The sequence below is a fragment of the Pyxicephalus adspersus genome, chromosome 3 (genome assembly GCF_032062135.1).
Source record: "Pyxicephalus adspersus chromosome 3, UCB_Pads_2.0, whole genome shotgun sequence".
Lineage (NCBI taxonomy): Eukaryota > Metazoa > Chordata > Amphibia > Anura > Pyxicephalidae > Pyxicephalus > Pyxicephalus adspersus.
Genome location: NC_092860.1, coordinates 47,220,734 through 47,236,558, shown reverse-complemented (window position 1 = coordinate 47,236,558; position 15,825 = coordinate 47,220,734). Strand labels below are relative to the sequence as shown.

Sequence of the window (15,825 nt, the reverse complement as noted above, 5' to 3'; positions counted from 1 at the left end):
TCTGGGGACAATTCAATCTAAAATGCCAGGTTTTGCAAAGGCTTACACAAACGTTTTAGGGCGTTATTGAAAAGCTCCATTTTTTCTGTACTGTTGTTGTACTTATCCCCAGGGTGTTGGTAGACAGTCATTATTATATATATTTTTTTTTTTATTAATATTAATAAACAGTATTTATATAGCACCAACATATTACACAGCGCTGTACATTAAATAGGGGTAGCAAATGACAGTCAGATGCAATGACACAGAAGGAGGACCCTGCCACAATCTAAGACTTATTAAAGGGGGCTTCAACATATCAAATAATCCTCCTACCCCCAGACTCCCATTACATTGACCCCTGGTCTACAAATGCACCTGGCTGCTTTTCCAACATCTGGGCTACCAATGCACCTGGCTGTCTCACTAACAAAATCCAAGATACCAATGCACCTGGCGGACTTTCTAACAACATCAGAGCTACCAATGCACCTGTTTGCCTTTCTAACCACATCTGGGTTACCAATGCACCTGGCTGGCTTTCTAACCAAATCCGGACAACCACTGCACCTGACTGCCTTTCTAACTACATGTGGACTACCAATGCACCTGGCTACTCTTTGTTTCTCATATAGCTTACTAATGAAAATGGCTGCCCTTCCAACCACGTCTGACCAACCAATGCACCTGGCTGTCCTTCCAACTTCACATAGACCACCAATGCACCTGGCTGCTCTTTGTTTCTTGTCTGATCCACTAAATACACTTGTCCGCCTTTCTAACAACATCTTGTCATCTAATGCACCCTTCCATCTTTCTAACCACATGCAGGCTACCAATGCACCTGGCTGCTCTTGGTTTCTCATCTAGTTCACTAATGCACCTGGCTACCTTTCCAATCACATCTGGCCTATGAAAGCACCTGGCTGCCTTTCTAATTGTTTAACAGCTATCCATGCCTTGCTAACCACATATGGGCTACCACTGCACTTTGTTCCTCATCTAGCCTACCAATGCACCTGGCTGCCTTGGAGTATAGCTAGGTTATCTGATTCCAAATACACCTAGCTACCAAACCAAAGAACCAAACCCCCATAAAAATCATGACCCACTCCCCCTCATGCTCAAAAACGTCTGATTTTACTGCAGGTCCAAACAAGCCCTATGGGAACTTTTAACAGTATCCACGCTTTCATCACATGGTGAGCTTTTCAGTACTAGCATCACCCCAATATTATTTATTGTCATGATTTTATAGTGCTAAGTGATAGCCTCGTACTCATGATACCAAACATTAGTCTGAAGGTTAAGGTTAAAGAATTAAGTAAAGGGGCAAAGTACTATTTAAGGGTTGGGTTTATGGGTTCACATTAAGGGTTAATATTATGAGTTAATTAGGATTGGGTTTAGTGCTTGAATGTAGATTACGCTGGCACAGGTGCAACATTTGGGACTTAGCCTCTAATAATACACATTGATTGGATGACTCTTCTACAACCACTATCCCTGCCCTGGGTCAAACATGCAGATAAAACTTAGGACTATTCTCAACCTTTCCATGCACCTAGAGCTTTAGAGATTCAGGCAGTACTACAGCAAATCAGACAAGTAACAATTTTTATACATGTTCACAAATCTCAGCCTTTGTATTCCCGGTTCACTTTAAGGGTCAATGTATGCATCATCCCTATACATTTTAGGTGTGCTGGGTGTTTACACTGGTAAATAATAAATGATTTGTCCTGAACAACCATGTCCATAATTTCTGCATCAAAAACACCAGGCACAGAGACAGGGTGTATTATAATTTATGTTAGTTTAGATTTCAAAGTATGTATATGGTTAGATTAGTATAATGGTTAGGAAGCACTCTTTAAAAAGACTCATACCCCTGGGGAACTCATAAATGAAAAGCTATTAACCTAGTAGACTGGAGAGCAGCTAGGGGAGGTGAGATCCCCATGAAAGAGCCCAAACAGCTCCTAGTGCTTGTTGGTATATATATGTGTATTGGTGCTTGTTTTATATAAATGTATATTAGTGCTTGTTATTTATATAAATATATATATATGTGTATGTATATGTAAATTGGTGCTTGTGTTATATTAGTGCTTGTTGTTATATATATGTTTGTATTAGTGCTTGTTGTTATATATATATATATGCATATTAGCGCTTGTTGGTATATATATGTGTGTATTAGTGCTTCTAAATTTTATATATGTGTTTAAGTGCTTGTTGTTATATATATATATATGCATATTAGTGCTTGTTGATATGTATATGTATAGTGGTATGTATGTGTGTGTGTATATATATATATATATATATATATACATACTAGTTAGTTTTTGGGTATATGGGTGTTATATTTTGACTTTATACCTGTTAAGTCAACTTTATATATATTTGTGATAGATAATACAATTATTCCATTTTAATCTGTTATGATCTTTCCTTTCTTTTTTATTCCTCTCCCTTCTTGCAAACAATCCATGCCAGAACACATTAACACAAGTTTGAATAAAGTGCCCTTAGCATTAATATAAAAGGATCCCCTTGCTTACCTGTGTTTTCCGGGTAAACTCACTTCTCACAATGCTAACAACAGGTATTTGTAAGGCTGATGCTATAAACTCCAACTCCAGGATCTCCCCTTTGTTTTGGGGAAAGGCCATGATAGCACTGACCCCCTGCACCACCACAGTATGACAAACACTTTGCAGGAAGGACACAGGGTCACTACTCCAAGAAGAAGTGGATGAGGAGAAGGGGAAGATGGGCAGATCTCCTAGCCCAGCTTCTATAGCCATGACCACTTCCAGGGACAGATTGTATGGCAGCAGACCTGGCACCCGATTCAGGTGATCCACTGCCAATAGCAGAGCTTCCCTAGGAAAAAGCAACTCATCTCCTCCTCTGTAGCCAATGATACTCCTAGGACCGGGGCTTGACTTTCTTCCTAAAGTCACTTTGTCTCCTTCCCTCACCCCGCTGCTGGGCTCCGTGCCCTCATTTGGATCACGAAGTGAGCCCGTCCTGTGAAGCCCGGTGTCATTTTCAGGCCAAGTTTTGCTGTATTGACTGGTGATGCCCCTTGTCCTCCAGGGTTGGAGCTGGACAGCCCCGATCCGTACAGTGTGCCCAATTCTCTTGAGGATCTGGCAGGGTTGAGGGTGAGAGGAAGAGCCGGGGACCCTGGCTAGTACCAGGGCACAAGGGATCAGCAGGCAGACCCTGCTTAGCACCAAGCACCACCAACCCAGCCTGCACATCACTGGAGCACTCACTAGTCCTCTGATCACAATCCCAGCAATAACCTCATCCTCTGCAAAACTTCTTCTCTCTCACTGGACGCCTGGGTGGCTCCAACATCAGCAAAGCAAATCACACTGACTGGGGCCACAAAGCTCTGCCACTTTCTGGGCTTTCCTTTTACTCCACTGATCATCACATTGCAGATCTTCAGACCTCCATCAGTGCAATACCCAGCAAACTTCTCCTTCCACTGCATTCACATCTCAATATATACAGCAAAATCCCAGGAGTTTCACAGTCATCTGCAAATCTAATGATATTTTTTTCTGTTGCTTAGATAATTGATAAGACTATTCTTTATTTCCTATATAAAGAATAGATTATCCTGCACATGCCTGAAGATTGCACAGCTCTGCTAGTCTAAACGGTCGCTTGGCTGTGCTAAAATACCACTGAAGGCAAGAAAAAGCAGCACATCCATACCGCACAGATCCATGGGAAGTGTAGTCCACCATAGAAATAAAAAGGATGATAGACTGATCTGAGAACTACCTTCCCCACAATGCTGTTAGCACTCCTCCTATCATCCTGCTGCAGTAATGAGAGTTTTCAAACAGATGAATGTAGCTGGATGGAACACATTATAAGGATATTAATGTGCCCTGTGTATGAAAACATTCTGCTTCTGTCCTTACAATATGTGTTAAATAACATCTGGCGGATTACCAAAAACTGACTCATCAGACATCACCAAATGCCAGACCATCCTGATCACATAGTATTGATTGAAAATCTGGATTTGGCAGATTCATTACTAAGGGATTTGCAAACAGTAAACAGACGTGCAACTGATTGCATCCAGATGAGTAGTTATTGAAACTTTTGGTGTTGTTTTTTTCAGCTTTTGTAAATCACAGCATTCATCCTAATTAGATGCTGTAGAGCTGTAATTAGTTTTAGTTAAAACAAAACGCGTGCACTCATAGGTTGCAAGCATTGACCTCTAAGAAAAGAATACTTGATTATGAAGCAATTTATTAAAGGTAACAGGGAATCTGACATTCCCTCAAACATTCCTTAGAATAAAATACAATATTTATTAAAGGATTAGAGAAATGTACAAGCTTAGGTTTACAAGTTACAATATTCAATATTTCACAGGTACAGTATATTACAATATTTCAATTTATTACACACATAGGAATGTTGCTTCAACATGCAAAAGATGTGTATTCTCATCCTAATTTGGAATCCCAATTACTGACGCGTTTCGCCTTACTTGGCTTCCTCAGAGGGTAGTGGGATATAACCCATCTAGTGTGAAATATGTATGTGTGTCAGTGCCACTTTCTAAGACCATTTAGTTATCAAGTAGAAGATTAAGATTTATTACTTACATATTCTTTTAAGAATTTTACAGACTTATGCAGTAGTAATGAACAGAATAAAAAAGAGGGAGGGGGAAAATGGGGCACAGGGTCCCCCACCCCCATGTGTATCTGTACCTAAAGAAAATTTAGTGGGTTTGGTTTATGAGTGTTGGAATATAAGTGAGGGGTTCAAAAAGAGTTTTTTTTAGAAATTTTAAAGTATTTATAAAGTATCCTGTTAGTTTTCCAGAAGGTATCAGGTAACAGGGAATCTGACATTCCCTCAAACATTCCTTGGTGGGAATCAATTACTGCCCATAAAACGCATGGACCTGGAAGATTCCCATGAGGGAATGTCTTATTCCTTGTTTTATAAATTGAGCCGATAGTGTTATTGCCTGTAATACAATTTTCAGTTTGTTTTTTTGTAGATATGGTCATTTTGAATAATAACCTGCAATAATCAGATACGTTTGAACTTAAGGTTATGGTGAGGTTTAAGAAATCGTTTTTCTGGGCAATAAAATACAATACCAGAAAAAGAGGCTGATTCGGTAAAGGGATAATATTGTATGCCAAGCCTGATTTTTGACAATAGGAGAAAAGAAGATAAAGAATAGGCTTTTAAGGCACATACTTATAATACCAATGAGGTAATTCTAAAACAAATTTATTAAAGTAATATATGAAGGAACCACAAAGGAAATTAAAAAAGATAATACTAATATCTCATAAGTACAAGGTAAGGGTTTGCTGAGCTAATATATTTTAAAAGCTGAGCATATTTACATCATTAATTAGTTTACATGAAAAAAAAACAATGATGTGTGATCATAACAAGGGTGCAATTTGATTTCTTTTACCCAACGCATTTCACCCACTGGGGTCTTCCTTAGGGTTTCTTTTGAGAAATCAATGTACTACAATAAACATATAAAACAAAGAAAAATAAGTGAGTAACATAATTCCAATAAGGATGCATTTACATATTTCCAAATCATATGCATGAGTTCTAAAATAAAATTTAATTCTCATTAATTGAAGCAATGTAACAATAACAAAAGACTATGAAATAATAATGGTAATATTTTATGTAGCAATGTGTCGATAACAAAGGACTATAAAATATTAACAATAATAGGGGAATGACTTACTTGCTTTTATTATGGGGACGTTTGTCTCAAAACTAACTATGAATTGGATTATATGGAAACAGGACTGACCAAGGGGGGTTCTAGGGGGTTACTAGAAGGGTTAAGGTAAGTAAAATTAATACACAATGAAGTAAGTTTATGTTAACTAAGATCAGTATGAAGTTCATACATATAAATTACCTACTTATAATGGATGAACCATTCAAATAGCTGTAGGCATCCAATAGTCAATACTGATAGAATAAAATACAATATTTATTAAAGGATTAGAGAAATGCACAAGCTTAGGTTTACAAGTTACAAAATTCAATATTTCACAGGTATACTCACATATTTCACAGTATAATACAATATTTCAATTTATTACACACATAGGAAAGTTGCTTCAACATGCAAAAGATGTGTATTCTCATCATAATTCGGAATCCCAATTACTGAGGCGTTTCGCCTTACTTGGCTTCCTCAGAGGGTAGTGGGATATAACCCATCTAGTGTGAAATATGTATGTGTGTCAGTGCCACTTTCTAAGACCATTTAGTTATAAAGTAGAAGATTACGATTTATTACTTACATATTCTTTTAAGAATTTTATAGACTTATGCAGTAGTAATGAACAGAATAAAAAAAAGCAGGAAGAGGAGAAAGGGGCACAGTGTCCCCCCATCCCCATGTGTATCTGTACCTAAAGAAAATTTTTTGGGTTTGCTTTATGAGTGTTGGAATATAGGTGAGTGGTTCAAAAAAGAGTTTATTTTAGAAATTATAAAGGCTTTATAAAGTATCCTGTTAGTTTTCCAGAAGGTATCAGGTAACAGGGAGCAGGAAGTATTTTTGAGGTAGGCAGCATCTGCCCAAATTTGGGACCTGCACAGGGAGATGGACACAGACCTTTCTTGGCCTAATCCAGGGCTCAGCAAAGTTTTATGGCCACTAGGCCATTTATGGGGTGGGCGGGAGCACACTAGGCCGGACCCGCCCTAATGGCTCCGCCCACCACCAGGGAACGCCTTCTGAGGTTAAATCCCTCTCTTCCGTATGCATTGCGGAGGAGAGGGATTTCCCTTAAGGGAGCTTTCCCTATTTACCGCGGCGGCGGAAGTATCAACGTGGGCCACGGTAAATAGGGGAACCACTGCAAGAGGGCAGCACCGGAGCTCCAGCGGCTCCCGCTCAGGTAGTTCCGAACACCCCCTGACCAATCCACTGGCAACCTGCGGCTCCGGAGCTGCGGGTTCCCAGGCAGCATTAGGCTGGATCGGCCAGGGGGCGTTGGGCCGGAATGAACTACCGGCTAGGCCGTATCTGGCCTAAAGGCCGGAGTTTGCCGACCCCTGGCCCAATCAATGGGCTGCTAATCCTAATCAAAGGTTTGATATTTGCCTATACTTAGGATTGCCTTCCAAGTGGTGGGGTTGCTTTCCAGCCCAGCAGTTTATCCACTTGCTACTAAGAGCCTTGGCTGCTAATGTTGGACTGCTGTTTATTATGTGATGAGTGGCATCCCGGGTCCCATACTGTGCTGGTGTGATCCTGCCTTGTGTTCTGCCCCTGGGATGACACGTCTCACCTGCACAGTTGCCAGTGAGAGAGAAATCCCTTATTGCTTAAGGCTTGTGCTGTCATCCCAGCTGGATGATCAGTGCCTGGTCCCCTGAGAGCTGCAGCATGAGAAGGAGCGAAGGAAAGAGGGGAGGGGGAGAGATGAGGGATGAGAAGAGGGCTCTGGCAATGAGAAAGGAAGGAGGGGGGATGGAGATAAAAGAATAGGAAAGGGAGAAGCTGTAAGGCTGGATGGAAGATTTTGCTAGTAATAGTATTAGTTCTTTTAATTGGTTCTTACAAGGGGAGAGGGGGTGAGATTGAATTTGAGGTTTAAGTTAGTGAAAATGAGTGAGTTTGAAATGTGCTTAGGGAAATTGCATTAAGTAAAAGATATGTAATTGTTAGGAAAAGAGGGAGAAAAACTTGTACAGGTAGTCCCCGAGTTAAGGACATCCGACATAGGACAACTCCTAGATTTGTGTGCAAGATGGAGGCTTGATGGGGGAGGGGGCGTTTGCATGACTTGCACAAGAAATCTTTTGCTAAACACAACTGAGACTAAGCTCATTTGCAGCCTCTTGTAACTCTTTAATGACCAGGACAAACTCTGCAGTTGTTTCTTTTTGCATATCAAAGTACAGATTGCTCCAGAAGGTAATGTCTAGGCTCTATCATTTTTTTTTCTTTGTGATTAAGCCACAGTGAGGATTTTATACAGTAACTAACACCACGGTGCCTAATAATATGTTGAGACAAACATCTGTCCTAATTGCATTTAATATAAAATATTGTACCTGTTCCGACTTACATACAAATTCAACTTAAGAACAAGCCTAAAGTCCCAATCTTGTATGTACCTGTCCTTTACGATGTTCATGAACAAGTTAATATGGTCAGAAAGGTTTAGTGTTACATTAACACATACTCAATATTACCATATTACCCACATTTAGATTGTAAGCTCTTCTGGACAGGGTCCTCTTCTCCTCCTGTGCCACTTCCTGTATATGTTATTTGGAACCCCTATTTATTGTACATTAATAATATTAATATTATTATTAATAATTTAATGTTGAAACATACATATTTATTTGCTCCATTAGCATAAGGATTACATTCTATTTACGTAATAAGGGTATCACATTTCCATACTTCATATCAACTATATATATATATATATATATATATATATTCATATAAATATAAAACATTATTTGTTCCATTAGCCTATAAGTCCCATTTGAGTTGTATACTAGAAAGGGTGTCACATTTCCATAGGGCACAGGTATATATATGTCACCATATATTCTTGGGGATTAGGATTATACATTAGAAGTCATATTCATAATTAGTACATATTGGTGGTGTGTATGTATTTTATACAAAAAAAGGATAATACTCATACAAGATCAATAAATATTTGAGTATTCTAGTTATACCATGAGAGTGATATTGAGTTCATCGTCAGTACAGATTGTTGCTGTTTGTGTTGAATTTTGTAATATACTTTGTACAAGATAATTTTTCATCATGCAATGTCAATGTTTTGCCTACTCAAATTGAAAGGGCAACCTATGTCAAGGATCAGTGATCATAGTACATAACACAAAGTTTGTTTCGGGGAATATTAACTATATTTGCACATAAAGTGTATGCTTTAACATTTATATCACTCGTTTTCCTGTTTATCATTCTATACATTTTGTTGCCTTTACAATCAATATTGATACGTATGTTGTTTCTCACAAAAAAAATCTTCACTTCATAGAATGTTTGTAATGTCGGTTTGTTGCTAATATATTTCTTCATTGTGGGGTCTACAGTCAATATTCTCCAATATTTCGAACAGATATCATTACTTTATGATGTTTAATAAAGCGAGTGGTGATCTTATTTGTTAGTTATTGTTTCTTTAGACAGCAGGATATCTTGGACAATGGTTTAACCTTCTGGTAGGTTCATTAAGGCCTAGTCTACATGGATTGTTTCCCCATAGTTTAGTAATTTAACCTGAGCGTATAAAAGCCTGTGTTTGAAATTCCTATGCATTCCAATGGGTTATATTACACCTTTCATTGAGGGAAGTTTTTGAGTGTTTAAGTAAACTTTCCTTGCTGCCTTAAATCAATAAAGGCATTTGTGCGTGCTTAAAAATGTCAATAAAAGCCTCCATTGAAAACAGTAGAGGGTTTTATAGGGTTTTAGCAGGACTGTGGAATTTGGAAGTCCCACACTGCAGTATATACTGTGTTTCCCCGATGATAAGGCATCCCCATCAAATAAGCCACCTCCCGATTTTTGCTCAAACAATTAAAATAAAGCACCCCCCCGCAAATAAGACATCCTCCGATACCTGATACTGTGTGCCTCTGTGTGACTTCTTGATGCTGGCTGCAGTGCAGAGTGAAACTGAAAGTAACTTCAAAGGACAAGCAAGCTGCTGATCCCTGCCCTAACAGAGTCTGTTACCCGGCGAGTCAGTGATCAGAAGGGGACAATCAATGGCACATACAGTAGTTATCAGAAAGGGGACAATCAATGGCACATGAGTGATCAGAAAGGCGACGATCAATGGCACATGAGTGATCAGAAAGGGGACAATCAATCAATGGCACATGAGTGATCAGAAGGGGACAATGAATGGCACATGAGTGAATTTCAACAATAAATGTGTACTGTAGTCTTCTTCATGGAAAAATAAGACATCCCCCTGAAAATAAGACCTAGGGCATATTTTGGCATTTCAAAAAATATAAGACAGTGCCTTATCATAGGGGAAACAGGGTAATACTCCTTACTCACTCCATGAAAGGGTTAAAAATTTCTATAAATAATGACATGAGACTTTAATGTTAAAGTATTTCCATTATATGTATGTTATTGGTGTTTAACTGTACCTAATTATTTATTACAGGTTTTCCAACAATAAAAAGGATGATTCCAATGGCTGCACTTAGCATGAGCATTGTACTCCTGACAGTGTGGGATCCCCAAGCACTAGAAAGGGCAAATGAGGACAAGTCTCCCCATTCACCTCTAGTGCTAAATGGCTAAGAAAAGGGAAACCCTGATGACGCCTGAGCGCTGTATCAATGTATCATCACAGAATTATCACAGAAACATTCCCTGGTAAAGAATTAATTACTGGTATTGGTTCTCCACTAGGGAATGTTTTGGTAAATGACAGATTCACTACTTTATAAACTGCCTCCTCAGAGTACTGTCTTAAATGTTTAGTTTTTTGTTTTTTTTCGCATCTCAACACTGCTGGCAATTAACAGCCTCTTTGCTCCTGGCTGCACTTTCTGCATTGTCAACGGCACATCATTATTCTGGCCTCACTTTTTATTAGTGACAAAGCTGGACCAAACCTGCACAATGTATGTCAGCATAGCTGTTTGTAGTCCTTAACAGAGACATATGTGACATTGTGATAAAGGAAGTGCACAGCTCAGAGACTATTGCTACCCCATAAGAGGAAATGCTCGGACAAGAAACTTTGTATAATCATTAGCAAGTATTTTTTCAATGAAAGCTGCATGTTTTAAAAGACTGAAAACAACAGTTGTGCTTCTCATATTTCCAAGTGTTTGCAAAGGTATGCTAAATGATTGCAGTATAAAAGAAGCATAATATTGAACTTGTTGTATCATGCTATGTAGGAAATGTGACCTGTTAGTAGCTTTTACATTTGTCGTTGTTTCTATAGCACAGCTTTAAAACAGTGGTATCCTGTTCTACATATGCTGTTAATTAGGCTAACATAATGTTCTGACCTTGAAATATTTAATTCTTTATATGATTCCTTATCTACAGTGTTTTCTGTGAGTTGCTAATGTTCTGTAAATGTGGGGTTTATGGCTGGCCAATAGGGATGAGCGAGCGAGATGCTCTTGCTATTTACCAAAAAAGCCATTTTGCTGAAGAAAAACATTCTGTCCTACTCTAAAAAAATACCGATATTTTAGTCTTTGATACCTCTTGCTATTTACCAAAAAAGCCAGTTTGGTACAGAAAAATGTCTGTCCTACTCTAAAAAATATACAGATATTTAATTGTTTGATAAGTCTTCCTATTTACCTTGCTATTTTCCATACGTGTTCCTATTTACCGTTTGGTACAGTTAGATTTCTGACGATAGACTACATTCAACTCTAGATCATAGTTGCCAATGCAGTCCATGCTCTGTCTCACGGCCCACCACCTCCTCCTGCTGCTGTCGCTGCTGCTGCCTGTCGGTACTCCATTCACAAAAATTGTTTTACACACTGCTACTGCTCTCGCTGACCCACGCTCCGTCTCTGGTCCTCCATTCTTTTGCCTAATGTCACTGCGCTACTTGTCCACAACTTTATGGGTGGCATTCCTAATACATGTCATCCAGATCGTGATGCCAGCTAGCAATGCGGTCTCCTGCTGTCTTTATGGCAGAGAATGTTGCTAGTGGGTTGAGTTCACCCTTTTTCAATGTCCCTATGTTTATGCTGCATTCTGTACACTGTCCATCACACAAAAATCCTATTTGCCTGCTGTCACTTTACCTGACATTTTCTGGAAAACCACAAAGTCTTTTGAAACTTTTGTATTTTTCCCTTGTTGCCTCTGTTCTCCTACAAATACCTAGCAAAATTTGTGGTTCTAACATGTATAGGGGCTTTGCTTTTAATGTTTAAAGTCGGCCCATTAACTTTAATAGATTTCGCCAAAATTTCACAGATCCATCGGAAGTTTAAGGAAATTTTCGCGAGACTGTCAGAGGCCTTCTTGCTTATCCCTAGTGGCCAACATGACATCTCTTATAAGGCTGTTTAGAAAACCTGTAAGCAATTGTTTGCGGGTGTATCCACAGGAGGACAGATTTGTTTTTATACCAAACATGAAGACGAAGTTGGAGATGAAGATGAAGTTCAAAAATATACTACACAAACACCCCCTTTTCTCATCTTTACTCCTTTTGAGTGCCCCAATATGACTGTCACACACTTACTTTTTGAGAAGAGTGGCTCCCTAGGTACACCGACATCATTGTCACTTATTAGGAGAACAGTGCCGAAGAGGAAACAGATTTTTGAAAGCAGATTTTTTTTGTGTAGCTAGAATGTTTTTTTTTATTAGCTTTTTATTACCCTAATACGTTCATATTGTGCCCAGCTGCCAGCATCCTGCACTGCACTTTGGTTGTGATGCTCATTTTCCACACATACCAAGGACAGTATCTTTTTGGAGGTGTGTAGAGGTGAGTGTTTATTATAGAGTGTCTCAAACTCCAGTACATAGGTGCACATTGGTATGCAAATAACAACCCCCATTCCATAGTCCTTCACAACTGGTTGGCTAGGAGTCCATCCTTGTCAATGTGATCTCCTGCTGGATATCCATCAAGATCTATTCTTGTTATTGCTTCTCTTTCATACATATGTGTGCCAGTCTTTCTTCCATTGTCCAGAAATGTGCACTTTTTCTTTCTTTTTCAATGTTTTTCTTATACCCCAAATTTAGATGTGGATATGAAGAATTTGAGCTTCCTGGACTTCAAAACTCCTCTTGATTGATCCCATACCTGTCTTTTAAAAGGGAACCATAGTCTTCTCTCCTAATTCCTGTTGTAACATTTACTGACTTATAAGCACATCTGTTTGTTGTGCTTCAATCAACATTGTGGTTGATGTTGTTTACTTGACCTTGCTAGAACTCTGTTTGTTCTCACTCTTTTGTTATCTCCAAGTCCCTGTCTTTTCTGTGTTTTAGCTTTGACGATTGTTCTAGACCTTGATTGTTTTGTTTTTTTAAACCATGTCATATTCAGATCAAAGATCACACCTTTGAGCTACTAATATATCAAATAATAACTATAAAATAATAATTGCTCTTTGGTTATATAAACGTCTTACAACTATTTTAGTCCAGGATATGTTTCCTGGCTTTCTCCTATTGTGAACCTCAAGATTACAATTAAATATTCCTACATTCCTAAACCCCTTCCATGTCTTGCCCATATTTTGAATATCCTTCAAGAAATTGTGTTTGACATCATGAGGTGCTAAACTAAACCTCATAGCCTCAGAAAAGCCCTCTTTCAACTGAAGAACAAAGGGGAGTTATCAGTTCCTCACATGGCTAACTACAAGGGATGGGCAAGTGAATTTATTAAATTCGCTCTTGCGGCAAATGGGGCCGTTCTCGCTTACCAAACATGTAAGCGAGAACGACCTTTGTAAATTCAGCCGGCGAGACCGAATTTTTGGGACCTGCAAGACCAATTAGGGGAGCGGAGCTGTCAGCTCCGCTCCCCTGATTGCTTCTGCAGCCCTTCACTAGTGTGTTACTGTGTGTTACTGTATGTGTTTCTTGGATGGAGTTTCTCTATCCAAGAACAGAGAAGTCCTGTTGGTTGGTTTCGTAAAATCTGTTCGCCGAAATTTTCCAGAACCATTGGAAGTTCAAGGGAGTGTTGCCAGAGGCATTCTCGCTCATCCCTACTAACTACTACATCACAGCACAAGTTGCACAACTCTCCTACAATTCCACCTCGCTTTGGATCCTCTTTAAAGCAATGGCAGGATCTCTCAAATTTCAAAGAACGCTTTGCTAAAGTTATCTCTCTTTCCAGAAACATACAGCCAACTCAAATATTTTTTTAGATCTGGGTAGGATAATGTTCTACACCCCATTGGCACCTATATTCCAAGAACTATCTGTCTCTCAAAATCAATACATTGATTTATTAGATTAAAATACATTATTGAGATTGCCTCCTTCTTATAAGTGGTGATCTGCTGTCACAATTTCCACTTTTAACCACTGATGAAGCTGTCTGCCCTTTGCATGTACAATAGGATCTGATTGCCACTTTTAGAGATTGCCACTTTGGTAATAATGATCCTCTAAGGAAATAATGGTAAAATAGTGGAGAAAGTTTTTTTTCATTACACCTTGATTACCATTTTACCACAATTGTCATTTTACAAAATAGGGTAATTGTAAATATGGTAATCATTCAAGTTAAGTAGTTAGTAGTAAAAGTAGTATCATGGTATCTCGATTCTCCACTGAAGCCTGAAAACCAAGGAACAAAACCTGCTCTAAAACTGGCATTCCAAGATTTGTGTTGTAAAGTGGAGAACAAAAAAAGTGAAAAACAAGTTTTTAGTTATTTAATTTGTTATAAAATATGTGATACAGAAATTAGGTACAATACATATTATATATGATTACTAGACTCATGCATTAGCAGATCAGCCATTAAACTAGGCTAACACGGCAACCAGTCAGCCCCTACCCTCCAATTCCTCTCCCACTGAGTAAAAAACCCACCTTCTCCACAGGGGTCTATTATCCATCTACGTCCTTAGCAGAAATAGTTGGCGGTGACTGAAAAAAGAGAATTAAATGATCACTGCATGCAACCTTTATGATCTGTATATTAAGAAATGCTAAAGGCATAGTGTTTTTTTTTCCAGGGCTCTCTGTGTGCCCTGAAAGAAGAAGGCGACAAGCTGTGACCATTTACTATCTTTTCATTTCCACCTTTTACTCCCGTAATCTAAATTGGAAAGGGTCAGCATTGAGGCTCTAAGAATGGAAAATGCACACCCAAGATCATTTTGACACATTAAACTATTAGGAACTAAATTGAAATTGATTGTTGTCATTATTACCTTGTAATTGAAGTTGTTTCTTTTTATTACAAGAATAAATAAAAATGTAAAAAGTTGTATCTTTTATTCTCAAAACTGCTAAACTGCTAAAATCTGTCCTAAAACTTTGGGCAATAAACCCTTTGTTTTCATTCATTCCGTTTTGAAAGAATGCCTTTTTTTAGCCTTTACTTAGTATGACATGTTTTAAAGCGCAAAGACTTATATTAATTTTTATTTGTTTGTTTTAAATGGCATGGAGAAAGTTGAAACTTCTAGCATGTTTTTTATTGCTGCCAATTGAAAAAGTGTCCCTTTTCTACATAATTTCTACCTAGTCTAAACTAGGTAGCTAAAAAATGTTTAGATGCACCTGGGATTTAAAACTTACAATACTGAAATACAACCACATGGTATGTCCAGATAACTTGATTTTAATTTAGCAAAATCTACAGCTAAATGAATAGAACTCTTTAAAAATCTACTACTAACTAATTAAACCATGTAGCAACTTAAAGCAGATCTTTACAGTAAAAACAGAAAGAATATGAACATGCAGAAGGGACAGGCGTTGTCTTTTAGAATCTTCAGCCATCTTAATGTGTACAGGAGTTAATTCATTCCTGGGACCTGGGCATACTTGAATTGTGGACTGAGCTGTGCTTGTCTGTCCCTTCTGCATTAATACTGCTGTATTAAAAATATATTTAGATTTTAACCATTAACCATTATGCCAATCACTGGATGTTCACGTGTTCATTTTTTCTGCAGCAACGCAATCGCTCCTCTGGAGCAGTCTTAGATTATTGTGCTGCAGAGTAATATAAAAGTCATTTAGGTGGATGCCTAAAATTCCAACAAATCTCAAATGGATCTGGTCCA

The 15,825-nt window shown here is 38.4% G+C and overlaps 1 protein-coding gene across 1 annotated transcript in view; it reads right to left on the bottom strand.

Annotated features, from left to right (window-relative positions):
- The window catches only part of GRIN3A (glutamate ionotropic receptor NMDA type subunit 3A), a 165,321-nt gene extending 161,618 nt beyond the window's left edge, over positions 1 to 3,703 (bottom strand). The window contains exon 1 of the mRNA XM_072404441.1: positions 2,550 to 3,703. Coding sequence (XP_072260542.1) covers positions 2,550 to 3,257 — 708 coding nt within the window. The 5' untranslated portion in view covers positions 3,258 to 3,703. The remainder of the gene's footprint in view (positions 1 to 2,549) is intronic.
- Between the last annotated feature and the right edge of the window lie 12,122 nt (positions 3,704 to 15,825).